The sequence below is a fragment of the Phacochoerus africanus genome, chromosome 15, assembly GCF_016906955.1.
Source record: "Phacochoerus africanus isolate WHEZ1 chromosome 15, ROS_Pafr_v1, whole genome shotgun sequence".
In the NCBI taxonomy this organism is placed as follows: domain Eukaryota; kingdom Metazoa; phylum Chordata; class Mammalia; order Artiodactyla; family Suidae; genus Phacochoerus; species Phacochoerus africanus.
The window spans coordinates 121,578,496-121,601,389 of record NC_062558.1 but is presented as its reverse complement, the minus strand read 5'-3'; the positions used below and the strand labels follow the sequence as shown (position 1 = coordinate 121,601,389).

The 22,894-nt window shown below is 49.4% G+C and overlaps 1 protein-coding gene across 3 annotated transcripts in view; it reads right to left on the bottom strand.

The window, feature by feature from the left end:
- RBM20 (RNA binding motif protein 20) overlaps window positions 1-22,894 on the bottom strand; it is a 206,754-nt gene that overhangs the window by 3,986 nt on the left and 179,874 nt on the right. For all 3 annotated transcript variants that reach the window (XM_047760977.1, XM_047760979.1, XM_047760978.1), the window contains exons 8-13: window positions 22,692-22,771; window positions 20,139-20,790; window positions 14,178-14,282; window positions 12,374-13,034; window positions 10,693-10,827; window positions 4,466-4,587 (exon numbers count right to left, since the gene is read on the bottom strand). In XM_047760977.1, coding sequence (XP_047616933.1) covers window positions 4,466-4,587; window positions 10,693-10,827; window positions 12,374-13,034; window positions 14,178-14,282; window positions 20,139-20,790; window positions 22,692-22,771 — 1,755 coding nt within the window. The remainder of the gene's footprint in view (window positions 1-4,465; window positions 4,588-10,692; window positions 10,828-12,373; window positions 13,035-14,177; window positions 14,283-20,138; window positions 20,791-22,691; window positions 22,772-22,894) is intronic.

Sequence of the window (22,894 nt, the reverse complement as noted above, 5' to 3'; positions counted from 1 at the left end):
CAGTGACCTGGGTTCAAATGCCAGCTCTCGGCAGGCAAGTTACTCAACACCTGCAACATCTGTAAAGTGTGGGTAAGACTGTGACCACCGTATAAGGGTGCTGTGAAGTCCAAGAGAGGTACAATAAAGGACTGAGCACTGCACCTGGCACGGAAAGAACCCCTAGCAGTGTTGTCCTTGATCATCAGGGGCACTGGCTGTCTAATTTTGGGAAAGTCACTCATTTTCTCCCAGCCTTGTTCCTCCTTCCTCCTCCAGGGGTGACTTTGAGGGTCACATGAGATGATGCGCATGAGATGACAAGGTTGACCTGCTCTCCCTGGGAGAGACTGGAGTTGGCTTTGAGAGGTGGGTGAGCCTGACAGGGAGCGGGCAGACCGTGGATCCCCGAGGGCCCAGCTGCTGATGGAGGACCAGGTTTCTCCTCCACTTGGCCCAGGGAAGGGGAGCGTGCTCAGGAAGGCTCAGGCAGAATACTGCAGGTGGGGAGCCTGGCAGGTGTCTAGTATTTCCATCTAGCACCCATCCGCCTGCTGTTCTGGATCACTCTGGTGGGTTCTCTCAGAGCAGTGGGGCACAGCTGGGGTGGCAGAGAGAAAAAGAAGGTTTCTTCCATCCTGCCTCAAAGAGCCCTGACCCTCCCCACCCCCAGTGAGAGCCCCAACCCTCACTGGGGGTGCCAAGTTTACAAGCTGCCTAACTTAGGTGCCACCCAGCACCTGCTTCTTGCGTCTGAATTCTTCCCGTTTGCATGTACAACATGGAGTTGGGTGTGTCTGTGTGGACAGAGATGTTCTGTCAAGACCAATAGCAGAAACCCTATCTGGAAGCCTGTGGTGGAGGCTCCCTGCTCCCTGACAGGTGTGCCAGGGAAATGTGAAATGCTGCTGGCGGGCCTAAGGGGCTTAGCCAGCATCTGGACCTGACATGTCTGAGGCCGCAGGAATGGCCCCAGCCTGCTGTGGGGTGGTGAGTCTGCCTGAGGGTTTGGCCCAGAGGCCAAAACACGGTGCAGTCCACCACCCTACAAAAAACACAGGGCTTAGAATTAAAGGCCCTGGCAAGTCTGCACCTCCCTACCTTCCTGGGTGCCCTTGAGCCGTGTGGTCTCCGGGGGCGGGGGGGGGGGGGGGGGCGCTACACAATCCAGCTGAGAATGCCTGGAGATTATAGGTTCTCGTGGCGAGGCAACAGAATCTGCTGGATAGACTTTATTTTTTCTTTTTAGGGCCACACCTGTGGCATATGGAAGTTCCCAGGCTAGGGGTTGAGATGGAGCTAGAGCTGCAGCCTACACCACAGCCACGGCAACATGGGATCCAAGCTGCATCTGCAACCTATGTCATCACAGCTCGTGGATCCTTAACCAAGTAAGCAAGCCCAGGGATTGAACCCGCATCCTCATGGACACCGTGTTAGATTCTTAACCCACTGTGCCACAAATGGGAACTCCTGGAGAGACTTTGTAAAATGCAGATTCTCAGGTCCCACTCTAGAGAGAATGAATAAGCAAGGACAGGGTAGGTCCAGGAAGCGATTTTCTTTTCTTTTCTTCTTTTTTTTTTGTCTTTTTGCTATTTCTTGGGCCGCTCCCACGGCATATGGAGGTTCCCAGGCTAGGGGGCAAATCAGAGCTGCAGTCTCCAGCCTACACCAGAGCCACAGCAACGCAGGATCCGAGCCATGTCTGCAACCTACACCACAGCTCACGGCAACGCCAGATCGTCAACCCACTGAGCAAGGGCAGGGACCGAACCCGCAACCTCATGGTTCCTAGTCGGATTCGTTAACCACTGCACCACTACGGGAACTCCCAGGAAGCTATTTTTTAAAAGCCTCCAACTGGTATGAAGACAAAGTTTTGGGAAAATCAGGCCCACATGATCTCCAAGACCCCATCCAGCCCTACCATTCCATAGGTTTCACCTTGACCGTGTGGGGGATGGTGGTGTCTTCAGGGTAGACAGCTGCTCTCAGCTGGCTCAGTGGAGTCCAACCTGAACCCTTGACTTGGCCAGGTCACTGCTCACCCCCAGGAAAGGCCGGGCCTGGGGTCCCAGCCCTGTGGCTTCCTCAGCCATAGGAGAGCTGTTTTCCAGAGGGAACTCAAGAGGTTTAAATGATTTGAGTTTGGCCATAGCCAATGACAGTCCCTTGCAGACTGTGACTCAGGCCATGGCATGGGTCTCAGTTTGCAAGAGTTTGCAGTTAGTAGGGTGAAAAGAGGACCGTGATAAAGAATCAAGCAATCCGGTCCCATTCCCAGGCCTGATAATTCACCATCTGCAGAATCTTGAACAAATCCAAGGTTTGGACAAATCCCTGGCTTCTCTGGGCCTCAGTCTTCTCAATGAAAAAACAAGTTGAGCTGGCCCATATCAGTTTTCTTAACTAAGGGTATATATTCAAATAACTTGGAGAACTTTCCCAACTTACATATTCCTAGGTCCCTCCCCCCAAATTCTAGTGAGCACCTGGCCTAAGTAATGTATGTGCTTTCAAAACACTGTCTAGGAGATTCTAGTTCATACCCCTGGTTAAGAACCACCAGAGCAATTGGTCTTTAACAACTTAACTGACAGGAATGTCTGATCTGGAATTAGGGCACTCTGCTACCCCAAGGGTCTGCCAGTGCCAAGGCCTTATGCCTCAAAAATCTAGTCTGAGTCCTCGTAGTCAAAACAGGAGGTGCCTTGATATACTTACCCCAGGCATCTGATCCACCATGATTTCTATTACATTACATTACATTTCCTTCAGAAGTGGATTATAAAAATCACTTTCTAATATGCTATATATTAGGCATATATTACAGGATACACTACTATAGCTCATTGATTTTAAGAAATATTTTTCATGGAGTTCCCATTGTGGCTCAGTGGGTTTAGGACCTGACGTAGTCTCTGTGAGGATGCAGGTTTGACCCCTACTCAGTGGGTTAAGGATCTGGCGTCGCCACAGCTTCAGAGTAGGTCATAGATGTGGCTCAGAACTGCTGTTGCTGTGGCTGTGGTGTAGGCTGGCAGCTGCAGCTCTGATTGGGCCCCTGGCCCAGGACTTCCATATGCTGCAAGTGTGGCCATAAAAAGAAAAAAAAAGTGTTTTTCCACACATTAACATAACAGTTCTGAAATTGAGATGCATTATACAGTTGATGAATTCTCCCTGTTTTCTTTTTTTTTTTTTAATTTTTTTTTTTTGTTATGGCTGCACCTGTGGCACATGGAGGTTCCCAGGCTAGGGGTCGACCTGGAGCTACAGCTGCTGGCCTACACCACAGCCACAGCAACATCAGATCCAGGCCTCATCTGCGACCTACACCACAGCTCACGGCAAGGCCGGATCCTTAACCCACTGAGTGAGGCCAGGGATCGAACCCTCAACTTCATGGCTCCCAGTCCGATTTGTTTCTGCTATGCCACAATGGGAACTCCTGTTTTCCTAATTTATAACATTTTTTCCTTGTTGATATCAAAACAATAGTGGTGTGGTTGTGATGATTGTTGTACAATTATAAATGTAATAAAATTTATTGAGTAACAAAATAAAAAAGGTGTGTTTTGCAACTGATGTATGAAATACATATGTAGCATATTTTTTATATGTCACCTGTTAATATACTATAAAATGTACTTATTTATTGCTTATCTCATATGCTAGAATGGAAGCTCCATGAGGGCAGGGATTATTGTCTGCTTTTTTGTTGTTGTTGTATTCCCCAGTGCCTAGAGTCTGGTCCATGGTACACCTGCAATAAATAGCTGCAATATGGACAGACATTTCAATAGAACATAATAATGAGTTTTATACCATTAAACATGGATACCGCACAGGAGAAAAAACAAACATCCACATTGGGAGCATCCAGTTCCTGTGAAAAGGGGTCAGGCCCCGTTATGTGCCAAGTGAATACCAACTTGAGTCACTCAGTCTAGATGGACAGGTAGATACCAAACCAAACCGAAAACCAAACAAACAAAAGAAACACTACCCAAACAGAGTGTTGTTTTTGTTTGTTTGTTTTGTCTTTTTTTTTTTTTTTTGCCTTTTCTAGGGCGGCTCCCGTGGCATATGGAGGTTCCCAGGCTAGGGGTCGAATTGGAGCTGTAGCTGCTGGCCTACACCACAGCCACAGCAACAAGGGATCAGAGCTGCGTCTGCGACCTACACCACAGCTCACAGCAACACCGGATCCTTAACCCACTGAGCAAGGGCAGGGATCGAACTCGCAACCTCATGGTTCCTAGTCGGATTCATTAACCACTGAGTCACAACGGGAACTCCCAAATAGAATGTTTTGTACTAAGGTGGAGACAGATGCTCTGAGAGCAGGAGCTGCCTGGTGGAGTCAGGTCTGAGAGTAGGAGTTTTCCATGTGATGGAAGGAGACAGAAACTCACAGAATGAGACTGAGGAGCCCCTCATCCCCTTCCGAGGATGCTAGGCAAGGAAGAGCAATGGTTACCTGTAGGTTCCTATAGTGGACGGCACTGCGACAGTGGCTCATCTTTGCCATCTCCTCGCTTGTGTAGAACAGCCCACACAGCTTGCAGTAAAAGCCAGTCCTGGGTACCACGAACTCCACGCCTGCAGAGGGATGGGGAATGGACAGGTAGGCAATCAGGAAGGTGGAAGGAGGCCCCTGGGGTCCAGATAGCGGTCAGGTGGAAATGGAGCAATGCACACCAGCCCTCGCCAGATGTTGACATTGGCCCATTACCCAGCTTCTCCTGGTCTCGGTTTCCTCAAGGGCAAAAGAAGTACCAAGAAAAGAGCATCAGTTTCATCCACAGGGGGCTGTGAATGGGAGGGGCGTACCCCCTGAGGTGTGATGGGGCGCTTAGCAATTTCAGGCTCTGCAATTGCCTTTGAGGAGTAGGTCCCGGCTCTATTATGATTAGCCTGTCTCCAGGGAAAGAAGGAGGAAAGAGGTTTCTTAGATCTTACTGGGTGGATTTTGTTTTTCCGCAAAGTACCCCTCTGTGCAGCTGCTGGGGGCGGGTCTCTAGAAGAATGCACACATTTTTGTGTGTTTATTTTAGCATCGTGTCCATTACGGAAAATTTTAAAAGTCAAAGTATTTTCTTCCCCTCATCTATATGTAGAGCCTTTTACATGGAGGGGTGGGGAAGGGAGAACTTTTAATCATACCCTAAGTGAAATTCTGCCCCCTCCCTTTTTCATGTGATGGCTTATCATAAACATTTTCCCATCATTCTCCAGCCTTTACATCTGAAGCATTAAAATCAGTAGCATTTCATTTGTGATTCCCTAAATAATAGTCCCAGGACTCTGAGAGGTCTTTTGATTCTGAGGAAAGGAAACAGTGGCCCAACAGCCAGAGAAGTGACAGTGTCAGTGTCCAAAGGATTCATCTTCAGAGGGGAACAGTAGCTATTCCGGGTGTTGTTGGGAGGTCACGGGTCTCCTTCTGAAGACACAGCAGAGTGGAAAGACTCCAGGTCTGAAAAGGCACAGACCAGATGCTAAGAATCTGTGTAGCCTGCGGAAAGTCAGCTGAACCCCTCCTGGGACTCAGCTTCCTCAGGACCTGATTGTGAAGCATCAGCTAAAGAGCATAGTTCGAGGGCCATGACAGCAGGACCCACTGTGGAAATGAAAGAGAGGGGGTGGCCACTAGGAACGGCCAGATCCTGCCTTCAGACAGGGGCTATAAGCCCTGACACACTTCAGTGGGGCTTTGCTGCTGCCCATCTGGTTAGTTTTGCTGGGATGGGAGATGGTGGGAGAGCTGGCCCCATTGACTGGAAGGGAGGAGAGGGGCTGGGATCTGGACATCAGGGCCAGAGCAGCTTCTTGCAGAGAGGGAGACAGCCCTGGTTTCCGCCAAAGCACTGTGTGCGACTAGTCGAGGCCTTCCTTCCTTGCCTCCTCCCCCGCCTCCTGCGAGACAGAGCTAAGTGCATGGGAGACCCTGTCATAGAGAAGCAGCTTAGACTTGTAATTACAACTTTTTTTTTCTCCTCTTCCAAAAGGCCACTTATCAGTGTGGAGGGGCAGGCGTGCAGGGAGGAGGGAGCCAGGGAGGCCTGCCTTGACTCACTGCTCCTCTGTGGTCTGGGGCCTGGGCATCAGCCAGTTCCAACTGCCACGCAGCAAGCCCGCTGCGGTGCCCTCGGCAGTCTCTTGTGTGAGGCTGTCACTCAGACCTGGCTGCCCTGGGCGGGGGGCGGGGGGGGGAGAGTGTCTCCCTCGTCCTCCCACCCTCACTGCAAAGGATGGGAAAGCTCCTGGCTTTGCCTGTGGGTGGCCAGTCTGCCCCTCCAGCTCACAGCAGGCCCTGACTCCTGGATGTGGCTGAAAAAAGAGCATTAAGCAAGGCCTGCCTTCGTTCTCTGTCCTTACAAAATAGTTCTCCCCATTGCTGCTGCTCTACTGGAGCCAAGGCCCACAAAAGACAAGAGGAGGCACAACAGGAATCCCCTTAGGAGTTATTACTTATTTAACCTCTCTGAGATCAGTTACTTCGTGTGTGAAATAGGAATAATAGCATCACAAATGGTGTTGGGGGAAGCACCTAGCATTTTGCCTGGTGCTCAAGAAATAGTAGTTTCTAGACACGTGTTAAAACCTTTCTCCATAAAGGCCTTGTTGCCCTCCAGTCTTTCACCAGGGCTGCCTGGAGAGCCCAGACTCCAGGTTTGGGCAGCAATTCTTTCCTGCCCAGCAGGCCTCTGGGGGGCTGGTCAGCCCCAGGCAGGACCAGGTGGTCAGAGACTGCGAGGAGGAAGAAGTGGTGGGAGGCGCTCCAACGCCCAGGAACTCACCCTGAGTAATCAGGAGTTGTTGCCCTGGCACCAGGCTGCCAATGCCGCCTCGAGACATCTCTGGGACTTGAGAGCTGGGGAAGCGGCAATGTCAAGAAAAAACTGCCACAGCCCCAGCGACTTCTGGAGCAACTTCGTTCTCCCATTTTCCAGCCTCTATTAAGTACCATAATTAAAGCAGCACTGCCTTCTAATAATAGCCCCTGGCACGGGTAATTATAACTCCGTCATCCTAGCAAAGCCTGGGATGGGTGGAGGGGGAACTTGCGTTTTGCAGCCAATGCCCTTTGCTTCTGGTAAGAGCAGGCCTTGGTAGGCTCACGCTGGCGGGGGTCACCAGAGCTGGCCTGAAATGCATGGGGGTGCCCTTCCCCACCCCTGTGCCCGGCCCAGTCCCTGAGCTGCAGGACTTCTCCTTCCCTTCCTCCTCCTTCCACCTCCCTGCTCTCCAGAGGGACAAAGCCTGAGTTGTTACTCCCCCAGCTCCGTCCACTAGAAGTCTCTGCAGTAGTGACAGGCTGTGGAGGGGAAAGGGTTATGCGGCCCCAGTGAGAAAACACAGTAGGTCTCAGTAACTGTTTCATAAACGAGTAATAACAATAGACAACCCGTGCTAAGTACCTCCTACTGGAAGATACTAAGACCTTACAAGTACTCGTTCATCTAATCCTCAAAATAACCCTACATGGCAGGCATCTACTACCTTCCCTGATTTATAGATGAAGAAAGCTAGGTAGAGAGGTTAAATAAACAGCCTGCCAGCTAGGATTTGAACCCAGGATATCAGATTCCACAGTCTGTGCTCTTAGCCACTGCATGAAAATCGCCTTTCCTATACCATGCTGCCTGAACTGGAGGAACAGGAGGGCAGGGTGGTCTCAGATTAGGAATCTTGAGTTCTGACCTGAGCTTGCTGTGTGACCTTGGGTAATAGGTCTCTGGGCTTCAGTTTCGTCACCTGCCAGATGCAGAAAATAGCACCGAACCCCCTGCTGCTCACTGAAATCAATAAGACAATGGGTCCCAAAGCTATTCAGAGACTATAATCAGGCATAAAAGTACAATCTGTCATAGCCCCAAACCAGAAACAACCCAAATGCCCATTAACAGCTGAATGAATAAACAAAATGTGATCTATCCATAACCACAATGCAATACTCCTCAACAATGAATAGAAACCAACTATCCATACACCCAACAATTTAGATGAATCTCAAAATAATTATGGTGAGTCAAAGAAGCCAGGCAACAAAAGTGCATACTGAATGATTCCCTTGGTATAAAATTCTAGAATGTAAACTAATATTTAGCAACAGGGAGGAGGGCTGGTTACCTGGGGAGTGAGGTTGGGAGAGAGGGATGACAAAGGCGTGTCAAGAAATATCGGGGGAGGAGCGTGACTATGTTCACTACCTTGATTGCGGTGCTGGTCTCACAGGTGTGTACACATGTCGAAATTGATCAAACTGTGCACTTCAGATATGCGCACTTCAGGAGTTCCCGTGTGGCTCAGTGAGTTAAGGATCCAGCATCACTGCAGTGGCTCGAACTGCTGCTGTGGCATGGGTTCCATTGCTGGCCCAGGAACTTCCGCATGCTGTGGGTGCAGCCAAAAAAACCTCCCCCCAAACCCCAAATAAATACGTGCATTTCATTAATATCAGTTACACCTCAATAGAGCCATTTAAAAAAATAAAATAAAATGAGCTACCATTTTCCTCCTAACAGGTTGGTGAAGATTATTAAAAACTGATAAAACCCCATGTTGGCAAGGATGTGGAGAATGAGTAGTTTCATGTGAGGTAGCAATGAAAACTGATATCATCTTTTTGGAGAGCAATTTAGTGGCAATTATGAAAATTTGAAATGTAAATATATACCACCCCCCACCCCCCCGGCCCAGGGCTAGGACGCTGTCCTATAGAAACACTGGCTCACACACAAACGGTGACAGTATGTTTGGAAGGCAGGTGGCAGAACACAGAGGCAGTGTGGCATCAGGAGTCAAACTGCTAGAGTTTGAACCCTGACTCTAGTCTAGGCTGTTCATTAGCTTTGTAACCCTGCCTCTCGGATTTCTTATCTGTAAAATAGGAATAAAAAAATATTACCTACCTCACAGGTGTTTTGAGAGAGTTAAATGAAATAAACACTAGCAATGGTGCCTGTGTGGTAAGTGACAAAAGCGAAAGCTTAACTATAGTAGCATTTTTGGAGAGGCCATACCCACAGCATATGGAAGTTCCCCAGCCAGGGATTGAACCCAAGCCACATGCTCCACAGCTGTGGCAGCACCAGGTCCTTAACCTACTCTGCCACACAGAAACTTCCAACGATAGCATTTTAATAATGAAGAAAAAAACTGAAAACCCCCTAAATGATAGAATTTCAATAATTAAAAAAAAACCTGAAAACAAGCTACGACTGAAACAATATGGCATTTTAATAATGAAAAAAAAAACAAAAAACCTGGAGACATCTTAAATATCCACCAGAAATGAATCAGTAATGTAGGGTAAAGCTTTTAGGATGGCATATTTGCAGTGGCTAAGAAGACTGCATTCTCTATGCACTGATGTGAAGAGATCTCTAAGACCCACTGTCAAGTTATAAAAGCAAATTGCACAGAATGTATATAGTGTGATCCTGTTTTTGTGGCAGAAAAACTATCCGTGGGTATAACAGGGCCTATCTCTGCGTGGGGAAGAGATGCAACATTTAATATTTACTTTATACGGATTTAAAGATTTGTTATAATAATTGTCCACATTTTTTGTTATAAAAAAAAAAAAGGCAGGAATGACAAGGTAGCAGAATTTACTCTTCACTTTTGCTTGTGTGTGTTGTACAGATTCTAAATTCTTGGCCGCCAAGGACTTGTGTTCCATTTCTCAATCCCCTCCCACCTCATAAATGCCTCACACAGCCATGTTCTCTGGGAAGGGTTGCTGACTGAATGCATGAACAACGCATGCACAAACGAACCGCCTGGCACCTTTTTCCTGAAAGGCAGCCTTCACAACTGTTTTGCAGGGTTTAAAAACCCAGGGTTTTCTTGCTCACCTAAGTTCATTCTAAGGTCAGTACGTACTTCCTTTTTTTAGTTTTTGTCCCGGGGCATGCTGGATGCCACGCGGCAAGCTCATTCCTTTCGAGAAAAAAAAAAAAAAAAAAGGAAGTTTGCTTTTCGATTCTGACTCTACAAAAAATGGCATACTTGGAGGACAGAAACAGGAAGAAAATTTTAAAAGCAGATGATAAAAAAAAATAAGAAACTTCATGGAAAGGGTGAGCCTCCATGATGACTAGCCCCTCTGGGGCTCATCAACTTGTTAATGAAGGACTCTGAGTGACTGGGAAAAAAAAAAAAAAATCCTGAGTATGACTTGTCTGAGAACACGCAGTTCCCCAGCACGGAGAGGACAGGGGCCCAGGTCTCTGCTCAGCGCTCCTCTATCAACTATACAGAGTCTGTCCCAAACTCAGTCTATGCAGTATCATTACCTCCGAGAAGCTGGTCCCTCAAAGAGAAAAACTGCAGCGTTGTTTTGGGAAGGGCTGGGGCAAGGAGGTTAGCAGAAGTGGTTCATTTCTGTTGACTTTGTGGTGGCCCCTGGGCCTCTGCTTCCCTGGCAGAATAAGGGCTGTGTGGTCAGGAATAAGTCTGCTCTGGCTCCCAGGGCAGTGCCATCCAAAGTCGGGCCCCGTGGAGTATGATATCTGGTCGACTATGGGAGACTGAAACGGCAAGAAACTCGAAAGTAGCACACAAATCTAGGTGGCTGCCTCAGACATGAAAAACAACAACAAGCTGACAAAAAGCCCTCTCCAGCCCTGAGATGTTATTACGGAATTATCGTTTCCTGGAGCCAACTTCTCGAGGAAGACTGTGTGTTCCACCCACCTAGAGGAATGCTAAGTTCACTGAAGACATCCTCTGGTTCCCAGGAAGGCAAAGAAAGGGGCTGTTTCAGCTCCACTTCAGTGTATTCCGGTGACCTCGCATCCAGTGATTTCATTTCCACGTACCTGGAGTTTTCTGCAAAATGTGAGCCAAAGCAAAGAACTTAGGAAGCACGACATGCCCCAGCAAGTCCCGGCAGTTCTATTCCTTATACTGTGTGATAGGAATGGTCCCAGGGGGCTGGTTAATACCATGAGACGAGGGGGAAGGCTGCTGACTAGAACCAAAGTGCTAGAATGAAAAGCTTTTTCTGCTGCCAAAAGAACGCCCCTGCCCCCAAGAAAACTCAGCAGATCTTTGCAGGGGGTAGGGGCGGGCTGCCAATGCCTTCCTTTGGGATGATCCACTCCCATGTCCCTGATTCAGTATCAGTCCATGTCTGCAGGCAGAAGAATTACTGAAGTGCAAAAATTGTGCTGACGTCCACAGGGGCACTGAGGCGGGCACAGAAGGCAGGGCCATTCTCACCCCAAGCCTGTTGAGCAGTGTTATTAAATATGAACTCCAAACATTGGGTAAGCCAATAAGCTATTCACACCAGTGCATGTCGAGACCTATACTGCAAAATACAAGGGGTTTGATGAGAGCAAGGTGAACAGCTCTTCGCTCCTCCCTTATTCCTGCCTTCTATAGACACAGCCCAGGCTTGGCGTTTCTCTAGCAACAAGGAGGCAGCCTGTGGCAGAGTTTCCATGGAGACTCAGATCCACGCAGGCAGGTGAAAAACAGCTCAGGTCAGCCTGCCATGGCGAGAAGCCCGAGCCTCCGACTCACCTCCTAGCTCGTGCCAACCATAGAGCACTAGGTTGAATTGTTTATTTTTAAGCCTTTCTCTATCTTTTCTGCCCTCCACCCTTACCTCCCTTACTTCAAACTCTGGAATGCTGCAGACCCTCTGCAAAATGAATTTTTAGTTATTTCCATTGGGAGGACATTGAGAGCTACTCCACCACCCCCTCCCCCATGGCCCTTGATGGATCTTAGTTTCCACTTGGCAGAGAAGACAGGGCTTGGCCTATTTTAAACTCTGTCTTTCATGATGTCATAGTGCCGGGCACAGACACAACATCACCTCTGGTGCAGATGGAGTAAATCCCAGGGCAAGTCTTATTTCGCCGTTAGACCCTGGAGAAAAGTGGGTCGGAGGTGGTGAGAAGGGGCACAGGCTAGACCCCTTGGTGAGCCCCTCATTCTTCCCTCTGCCTGTTCCTTTCCTGGCCTCCCCCACTCCCACCCCCTCACTCAGGCCTCACAGAAATAACCGCCTGGGTGGTCCTCTGTCGTGCAGGCAAGAGAAGCAGCTTGCTGATCCCTAGGATCCAAAGCTCCTTCGATAACTCCAAACGTTTGCTAATTTTGGTCATTAGAGGCCGTCTGTGCTTCCATAAATTCAGAGAAGTCCGTCCTGAGTTTGCTTCTCAGAAAACCTGGGCTTCCTATCCGACTTCCTTTACACCAATTACCGAAAAGCACTAACAATTTTAACCAGGCTTTTCGGCTTGCCTTCTGCACCAGCGGCACTTGCCTTCTGTTGGTTCTGGCCTGCGCGTGCCCACACACCACTCCAGGGAAGCAGTGGTCCCATCAACCCAACCGCACAGGAGGAAAGGGAGGTAGTTACCCTGGGTCGACACTCCTTGGCAAGCCTGGCTTTGGAGGTCAGTTTCGGTGGGGGTGCTGGCTTTCTCCTCCAGGGGGCTGCCTTCAGCAGCCCCGTCTTCGGGGGTCCCCCCGACCTTGCCATCATCGAGAAACGGGCCAGGCTGCCAGGCCCTCTCCTCTGCTGGCTTGGGGGAAGACATTTGCTCGAGTGTAGGGGCCAGACAAACATCTGAACTCTCTGCTCCCTTTGCCTGCTGCTCGTAGCAACCTGAACCCTCCAGTGAGAGGCCTGTCTCACATTCAGCTGGCTTCCGCTCAGCATCCAGATTTAGGCCAGGCATTTCCACGTCCATGTCACTGGGGCAGCTCGTGGAAGCAGAAGGTGGTTCTTTGGGCGACTTGAGGCTGATTTCCGCAGCCCCGTTACCTATGGTCTTGACCCCCTCCTTGGTGAAATCTTGGGCTAAGTCCAAGTCTAAGGTGGTTGTCACACAGGGACAAATTTCTGGACAGATTTTGTCCTTCTGGTCAATGGGTACAATTTCTTCCAGTTCTGGGATGTCCGGTTCCATGATAAAATCTTCTTCCTCCCCGACCTCGTCCACCGTCACCAGCTCCTCCATGTTTGTGGGGTACCAGCTCTCCCCCTCTGCCTCACTTCCGCTCTCTGAGTCTTGCTCCTGAATGAAGATGCAGAATGGAGGTCAGAGGGAGGCCGAGGAGTAGATCTTGGTGTTTAAGCAGAAGAGGGCGCAAACCTTGACCAGAGGACCCCCTTAACCCAGAAAGGTGCTCAGCCATCTTATTCCTACCTGGGAACATTTATCAATTAATTAGGAGCTGTAAACCATTCAAGTCTCTCATCACTGATTCATCCCTAGGATGAGGCTCAAAGCAGCACAAGATCTGGCTCTTAATGTGTAATCCTCTAAGTGGCACAAAAAATTTCTACTCCCGGTACATAATAGGTGCTCAATAAATAGTTTTTGAATGAGTGAAAGATTAAGTGATGAAATCCATTTACATCAACTTGCTGGAGCTATTGCCCTGCCTGTAGGGCATCACTACATGTAACTGCAGCAAAATCCCTAAGAATTCCCCAAACACCCTCTCTCAGCAAGGGCACAACCCTCTGTGGCCATGGCTCACACTTGGCCCCTCCCAAAACTTTCCCCTCATGTCCCCAGCAGCCCAGGGACCCAGCAGCCAGATTTAAGAGATCAGTTCCCTGCCAGCGATACTCATCTCTCCGCCCCTCCTGACCGGAAAGGCACGAAGCTGGCCACGTTCCAAGAACATTTCTTTTTGCTGTGGCAGCCCCAGCTTTGTAACTGGGTTTTTTCATTTTAATCAAGTAAAATAATCTTTATGAGCCCAGGAGACGTTTTCTTAATCCCAGGGTCTGGGCCTGCTGAGGTCAGAGCCCCAGCCTGAGTACCCAAAGCCCCCCCCCCCCCCCCCCGCCTTCCTCCTCCAGCTCCTCCCAAGGGGCCTGCCTATTTGGGAAGCCTGGCTCTGAAGCCTGAGTCTTTTTTGGGCACATGTTTTCTCTTACGAGCACAGCCAAGTTACTAGAGACTGAGGTAGAGCCCAGGAATGTGCTAAAGATTTCCTCAATAAAGACTGTAAAGAGTCCAGGCAAAGCCGCTCCTCCAGGAAGTGCAGGCTTCATTCATGGACCTGCTGGTGGGATCTCAGACATGTTCCACGCAGCAACCAGGCAGGATGGGGACCTGGTCGAGTCACGGGGATGCCTGTAACTCGGAGCCTTATGGCTGTTGTGCCAATGTGGCTACACTGCCAGCACCTAGGACAAATTTTACCTTCCTTGTCCTTGTGTTCTCTGCATCAGAGGACTCTGTTTCTTTCTCCTGCCTGCCCACTGATGAGGGGCTCTCTTCCATGCTGTCCTGTTCCTCTTTTCCAGCCTTAGCAAAAGAACAGAACAAACCAATCACCAGTGAGCAGTGGCAGAGAAAAGAGGGCACACCAAGGGGAAAAGAATGCTACTGAGCACAGCTAACACTGTTGGTTGCTTTTCACACCCATCACTTCCTTCATCCTCACAAAACCCAGAGGAGGCAGGTGCTGTTATCATCTGCATTACACAGATGGGGAAACTGAGGCTCTAGGAGGTTAAATAACTTGCTCAAGGTCACACAGACAAATGGAGGCACAGAAATGTTTTCACAGCTGGCCTGAAGGCTTTAGGGAGACAGAAATCCCCAGCAAACTGGGTACTTTTCACAGCTGTGAAACCTGTAGACAGGAAAGGCAAGTAAAGGGGCCAAGCAGGAACTGACCCTGGCAGGTTAAAAACCATCAAGGTGACACCTCCCCAGTAGATCCCTCTTGGTCATAAAAAAGAAAAATCACATCCAGGCCACTGATGTGTAGGAAGGGCGTTGTCACCCAGTGTCTCTCTTTTGCCTTATCTCTGCCCTTGATCCAAACTAGCAATCCCTTCCCTTCTTCCTTCCTCCTATTCCCTCCCTCAAATTAAGACCCTTAGTGCTCATGTCCGGGAAACTGAACACTGAAAGCAGGTGTCTGGTTTGAGAATGAGGGTCTCTGACCAGCCTTTAAAACACGGGCCAGCCAACCACAGTCCTCAAGCCAAATCTGATCCACTGCCTCTTTTCGTGCAATCTGTGAACTAACAATGCTTTTCACATCTCTATGTGGTGGCATGTTAATGATTATATAAGTTCTACACAATAGCCTTAATTTTGCCTCTTGGCCTATATAGCCTAAAAAGTTTGCTAACCCCCATTTTAGAAGTTTGAGGAGGATATTCTCCCGTGACGTAAACTCTGGCCACCAAATCACTGACTATTCCCAGGCGTTCTTGGAAGCAAGCTGCAGTTTCTCCACATTTCTGGCTCAAAGCAAACCACTCTCACTCTGATTTCTTATGACCGGACACACCCCTCTTTGCTGACACGAAGCCAGCCAGGGCAGGAGCTCAGGGCTGATGGGTTAAACCAGTTATTACAGGACAGGGGAAAGGCAGTTCAAATCCTCCAGTGTGCATTCTTTCCAGTGTTTGGAGCGGAAGCTCTGCTCTAGCCTTCTGAGCTAACCTAAGCTCAAAGCAGCTCCAAAAGGCCTGCTCAGAACCCATAGCTTCTACCAACAGGGAACCATTTTTCTTTATTTTTGTCTTCCTGAATAAATTATCCATGACCCGCCCTTGTCAAAATAAATAACCCTTCCCCTTCCCAGGCAGTTCCTGTAGCCATACTCCCAGGTCAACACAGTAAAGAGACTCCCTCCAGTTCAAGCTGGGAGAGGAAGGGACAGCTGGGCCTCGCCGGAAGCCCCCTGCCAGGCGGACCCCTGCTCTTCCTCCCTGCAGGCAAAGGAAACAGAGCAGTGCCTTTCAGTGCACCCCTCAAGCCTGGGGTCATTGCCAGAGACAGCCGCTTAAGGGGAACAGACAAATTGCATTCAATACACCCAGCTCCCCCCACCAGCTCAGGGACTGGGAAGAGGTCCCAACTGTGGCAAGCAGGGCTGCCCCCACATGCCAGGGTTACTGCTAAACCACCTCCTAATTGGTTTCCCCCTTCTACACTCTGTAGTCTTCTCCCAAGTATATTCTCTCCCAGCCGATCAGAAATGATGACTCCAAAACGCAAACACGACCATATCGTCACTGCACCTTCTTGCTTCAACACTTCATTTGCTTCCCCTTCCACTTATGATAAAGACAAAAATCCTTAACCTGCATGATGTGGCCCCTCTTGATAAATCAGCCTCACCTCCCACCATTCTAATCCTGTCCCTCTCTGCTCCAGCATCACTGGCCTCCAGCCACAGGGCCTTTGCACATGATGTTCCCACTGTCTGCTTTCCCTCCTTTTCACCTAGTAAATACCCATCATTCCTTCAATCTCAACAGCCACATCCTTACCCAGAGAAGCCTCTGATACATTACGGCACTAACAGCACTATATACCTCCATCTCCTTAGCACTTAACACTCACACTCGTCTACTCATTTAAGGAATTATTTGATTAGTATGTTTTTCATTAGACCATGAGCTCCATGAGCTCAGGGGTCATTTCAGCTTTGACTCACGACTGGAACTCCAGTGTTAGGTGCTCTACAAACACCTGTCAATTCAAGAATGGAGACTGGGAGTTTCTGCAGTGGCACAACAGGATCAGAGGTGTCTTGGAGCAGTACGCAGGTTCAATCCCTGGCCTAGTACAGTGGGCTAAGGGTCCGGTGTTGCCAGAACTGTGGCTTAGGTCTTGGGTGTGGCTCATTTCTGATCCCTGGCCCAGGAACACCATATGCCGTGGGGCAGCCAAAAAAAAAAGAGAGAGAGAGAGAGAGAATGGAGGCTGGTAGGAGGGAGTACAGTGAATAACAAGTACCCACCTGCCTCCCAGTGTGCTTGGGTCTCTGTCTGGGCTTTGAACTGAGCCTAAGTGGTTTTTCTATTTCTCTCTCCTATGGATGGTTTATACTGGGGGCTGCATTCTGGAGACCCCTGGGGCTCCATCTGGCCCACAGACATGTTTTGGTCTATACAGTTTCTAAAACGTGGGCAATTTCATACAGATACATCTGGGCTTCGGTCTTGCTCTTAGAAACGGGAGATCTGACAGCACAGGACATGGCGCCTGAATGGCAGCCACAGAACAGAGCTGAGTAGTGGCTGCCCTGAAAGACAGGCACCTCCTCCTCGGTCTGCCACTGTCCCAGCTTTCCACCTTGACTTCACTCATGCTCTCTGGTCTGGGTCACCTACTTGGCTTCCCTGCTCTAGTCACCTGGGTCTGTAAACCTTGATGCCCCTTCCAGGAAAGTGGGAGAACATTTCTTTCCCTTGGTCTCCCCATTCATCGACCTGACCTTCTTCTTCCCCTGGTCTCATGGTCAAGGCTGGGTCTTAGGTCTGGTCATGGCCATCCACGCACACTGAGCAGCACACACACTGGCTTCCTCAGCACCAGCACTTTCTCCAGAACCTCTCAGGGTTTCCCATGAGCACAAGCTTGTTAAAGTCTTACAATGGCCTTGTGATCACACCGATTTCACAAACAAGAAAACTGAGGCTAAGAAGACCAGGGTGTGACCTGGTTCTCAGAAGCCAGGCCTCTGTCTCCAGAGTCTGGGTTCAGTTATTCATTCCTTCCACAAACACTTATTGCATGCTCACTCTGTGCCAAGCCCTAGTCTAGGAACTAGGGTCATGGCAGTGAGCACAACAGACAAAAATTTGGGCCTCTGTGGAGGTGATGTGGGGGAGGGCTGGGAAGGAGTTAAATTCTAAATAAAATAAAGACAGACATTAGGGGATAGGTTAGAAGGAGGTAGGTGCCACTGAAAAAAAGGAAAGCAGGGAAAGAAGAGAAGTAGGTTGGGATGTTGTGATTTTTTTTTTTAATGGCCACACCCACAGCACATGCTAGTTCCCAGGCCAGGGACTGAATCTGAGCCGCAGCTACAGCAACGCCAGATCCTTTAACCCACTGTGCTGGGCTGGGGACTGTCTGAGCCACTGCAATTGGATTCTTAACCTACTGAGCCACAGTGAGAACTCCCAGGATGTTGTGATTATATGTGGTGGCCAGGAATAAACTTTGGAGAATGTGTCAATAAGTAAAGACAGAGGAGGTGAGGAGGGAGCCATGTGGATTTCAGCGGGGAAGGCTCCTAAGCAAGGGAATATATGCAAAGGCCCTGTGGTGGAAGGTGCCTGGTGTGTCATATATTCATTTTATGTTTGCACAGGAGCCATGATTTTACTTTTTAAAAACATTACCCTTTAACATGCCCTAGAGACACCGCCACATTGAGTTATCTCCAGGTTCTTCATAACAGTCTTCCCTTAAAGAAGATGTGGTATATGTATATAGACAATGGAATACTACTCAGCCACGAAAAAGAATGACAGGAGTTCCTGTTGTGGCTCAGCAGTTAACGAATCTGACTAGCATCAATGAGGATTCAGGTTCAATCCCTGGCCCTGCTCAGTGGGTTAAGGATAATGTGTTGCTGTGAGCTGTGGTGTAGGTTGCAGATGCAGCTCAGATCCTGCATTGCTATGGCTGTGGCATAGGCCAGTGGCTATAGCTCTGATTCGACCCTTATCCTGGGAACCTCCATATGCTGCAGGTGTGGCCCTAAAAAGCAGAAAAAAAAGGAAGAAAGAAAAGAAAAAGGAATGACATTCTGACATTTGCAACAATATAGATAGACTCAGACGAAGACAAGTACTGTTATGTTATCACTTAGACATGAAATCTAAAAAATAAAATGAATGAATATAACAACGCAGAAACAGATTCACAGATGTGGAGAACAAACTAGTAGTTACGAGTGGGGAATGAGAAAGTGGGAGGAACAAGATTGGGGTAAGGGATTAAGAGGTGTACACTACTATGTGCAAAATAAATAACAAAGATATACTGTACAGCCCAGGGAATACAGCCAGCATAAATGGAGCATAATCTATAAAATATCAAATCACTACGTTGTAAACTTGAAACATAATATTGTAAATCAACTCTACCTCAATTAAAAGAAGTCTTCCTTCCTCACTTTTGCCCCTGCTGCTTCCCGAACTGCTCGTTTCCCCTCTTTCAACACCCAGCTTGGATGTCACCTCTTCCATGCAGCTTTCCTCCTCTCCTGTGCACAGCTGACTATCCACAGAACAGCCCATCCACTATTTGACTCCAGCAAGGACCCCACTGGATGTAAATTATTTCTGCAGGTCAGCTTCCACCATTAGACCTTGGTCTCAACATATGTTCTTTGGCTCCCCTGTGCCTGGCACATTCATCGGCAATACATGAATAAAGTTGTGGCCAAAAGCATGCCCCTTCAGTGTTCATGGAACTGAGACCTGGAATTCTCATTTGGACTTAGTCACAGTCATCAGCTCCTGGGTCAGACTAGAAGATATGCATATAGGATTCTAAAAACTGGATGCTTTATGCAGGTTACCCCCCAACCATCTCTGCCAATCTCCACTATCCCACTCCTACTTATAGGTAGGCAGCTCTGGCAAGAAGGAAGTGTGAGCCAAGCAAGAATATAAACCTGGTACCCAGAGTCCTCCTTGGACCCACTGTGTGAACTGAAGTCGTGCAGCAGGTTGTAAGTGGATGAGGCACTTGGATGAAAGGAGCCAGCTAACCGCTGAGTATCTTTATTCCAGTGGAAGGAAAACACTGTGGACAGTATCTAGAGAAACACGCCAAGCCCTGGGCACCCAGTATGATTTAGTGGGTGGTGCTGCTTCTCCTTTCCCATCTCTCCTCAAATCCCGAGGATTGGTGAAGCTTTTGGCAGGAGAGAGGACGGAGCAGACCAAAGGTCATATCTGCCCTGGCAGAGTTTGGGGGTGCAAACACCTCCCTCAGAGCCACTCCGCCCTGGACAAACAGGCCCAGAGAGGGCCTTTGCATCATGTCCCTGCCCAACTTCTAGTAAAGGCAGCAGGGTACTGTGGGGTTTGGAGCCAGATCACCTAGGTATACCTACAGCTCTGCCATTTCCTGTGTGTCCTTGGGCAACTAACTTAAGCTCTCTGGGCCTCAGCTTCCTCATCTATAGTAAGGACAGAATTACTACTAGTATTACCTCATAGGGTTGCTATGAGGATTAAATGACATGAGAGAACATGTCTATTTAGCACAGTGCTGGGCACAGAGTAAACACTCAGGAAGCAGTTCATTCATTCTATAAATGTTCATCACGTTTATGGTATTCTCCCGTGGGACCTGCCTCTCCTTACCTGGGGGGAGGGCTTGCATCCTTACCTCACTCTCCGCCATCCTGCTCTCTTTTCTGTCGTCAGCTCCCTCCTGGTCTCTGTCAGGTCTCTTGGTTCTGTTTTTCTCACTCTGCTTAGACTTGGTGCCCTTGGCCTCCAGCCCATCCTCCCTGCCCGAGTCGTCGGGGTAGGGGTGTCTGCCATCCCGCAGCCTGGCCTCGTCTTTCCTCCTGGACCTCCCAGGGGCTTCCTGCTGCTGCTTTAGATACTTGTCTGATTTGCCCTTGGGCTCCTTCCGGTAGTAGCCATCCTCTCGGCTTTTGTAGCCCGACACAGAGTGGAGCGAGCTGGGGGACCCAGACCTTGGGTGTTTTTCTCGATAGCCCCTCCCTCCTTCCAGGCGCTCGTCTAACTCAGTTTTGTCCACTTGCCGGGGGTAGTGTTTGCGGTCATGCGCCCACATGTCTGTCCTGTCCCTCTTGTCCTCCCCGTTCTCCCTCCAAGGCGCCGGGCCTCGTTCCTCCTCCCTCCTGGCGTAGGGAGAGTGCTCCCACGAGTCCCGGCCGTTGCCCCAGTCAGCCCGGGAGGGGCCCGGGGGGCTGTGGGAAGAACTGCAGGAGGTGAAGCTCGGAGTGTGGGACCTCGGGGACAGTGACCGGCTCACTGGACTTCGAGATCGTGGCCTTTCTGGGCCGTATCTGTGAGACAGCAGAGCAGCTGTTATAGAAACTGTACCTCCCGCAGCCCCCATACACAGATCCACCATCTCTGCAATAGACACACTGCACACAACTCCACCTGGCCACACACTCTTCACAAGCATGCACACGCATGGAGTGGTCCAGAGCAAGCTCTTCCTCCCCCTGGCTTCTGGGAGGGATTCTCCTTAAGCGCAGTCCTGGCCCTGTGCTCATTCTGCTCCTGGGAGCTGGGATGAACGGGCTGGTTTGGCTCAGCCCCGTTTCCTCCTCCTGGAAGTTAGCTACACTCAGGAAGCAGGAGACTCCCCTGGGATTGGGGGGGTGGAGGACAAGGTTGCCCTGGTCCAGATTGGTGTGCAAAGCTGCCTAACCCTGGGGTTCAATCAGCCAACCTCCTGATGACAGGACTGAAGCCTCCCCTCTACCTGGCCTCCACCAGGTTGAGGGCCACTTCTTGGCCTCCATTTTTCTCGGAAAACAGTTGGGTTGGATGAGTCCTCAGAGCTCTGACTTGCTCAAAGTATCAGATGAGGAAGTGCAAACCCAGAAAAGGACCCTGGCCCTTCTTGGGTTCAGAGTAAGACCTCTTGGTCACCTGCCTCCCAAACCTGCTACAGAACTGTAGGGGCATGGTGTGGCTTCACACGTGCCTTTTAAAAATCCAAATAGCCATGATATTAACAAAAAATAAACAAAAACCCCAAACCTGAACATCTACATACAAAGATACACACACACAAAAGGTTGTTTTTAAGCAGGCCAACTTAATCATCCACCCAATATTCTAAAAGCATGAGCAATTTTGGAGTTCCCATCGTGGCGCAGTGGTTAACAAACCTGACTAGGAACCATGGGGTTGCAGGTTCGATCCCTGGTCTCGCTCAGTGGGTTGAGGATCCGGCATTGCTGTGAGCTGTGGTGTAGGTAATAGACACAGCTCAGATCCTGCATTGCTGTGGCTGTGGTGTAGGCCAGTGGCTACAGCTCCGATTAGACTCCTAGCCTGGGAACCTCCATATGCCTTGGGTGCAGCCCTAGAAAAGACAATAAATAAATAAATAAATAAAAGTATGAGCAATTTTCATTTAGTTCCCGAATACAGGAAAACCCAACAGTCCTCACTGACCAGGGGACACAGATGTGGCTCACTAGGACCAGCCTTGACCGCCCCTGGGTTTGAGCGCCATCTCTGGCAGCCCTGGTTAAGAACCACAGAATGTGCCAGCCAGGTGTCTGCCTGCTGTTTCCACTGCCTCCACAGGGCAGTGACAGTGGTGAACTTGCAGCCCCAGCTTGGCACAGTCACAGCTTTAGTTGGAAGAAATAAACTGGAAAACTGAATGCATTCAACATTCAGAATAAACAACTGGTCACGCCATGGCTGTTTCTACATGTACATTTAGCTCAAGAAAAATCAAGAGCTGGCTCTAAACAGAAAACACGAACACAGCACATACCTACCACACACACACATCACACACACACATACACACACACATACACAACCTGAACCAAACACACACAGGATGCCTCCCATACATATCAAGCACACACACACCACACATCCCCACGCAGCCCCCTCATACACTTTCAAGGCTGATTTAGCAATGTGTACCCTTGCCCCTAAGCCATATATTAGCAGACCCCTCCTCAATTCCTTTCCAACAAAAGAGGAGCAGCTAAGAGGAAGCTTAGGCTCTTGCATTTTTTTGAGGTTTATCCTGATCAGGGAACTGGGCTAATGCGTCCCCTCAGGCACATGGAAATGCAAGGCCCAGAAAGGCTTATATGGCAGGGGTAAGGGCAGGGCACAAAGTGACCCAAATACCCTAAGACTGGGAAGAGGAGAATGTTCCAATGACCCAGAACCTGCCCTGAGACCTAAGGCCAGACCTCACCTGTCTGCTTCCCGGAACATGTCCCTCTCCCTCTGGGAATGGATGTCCTGGATGATGGCAGCCACAGTTTTCCCAGGTTTCTAGGCAAAGAAGAGGGGACACCATCAGACCAGAGATGGTCTTGCAAATACCAGAGGGAGGCGGCTTGGACTTGGGTTCCCTGGCCCATGCATCAAAGGGGGAAAAGTGCCTTTTTAGGGGAA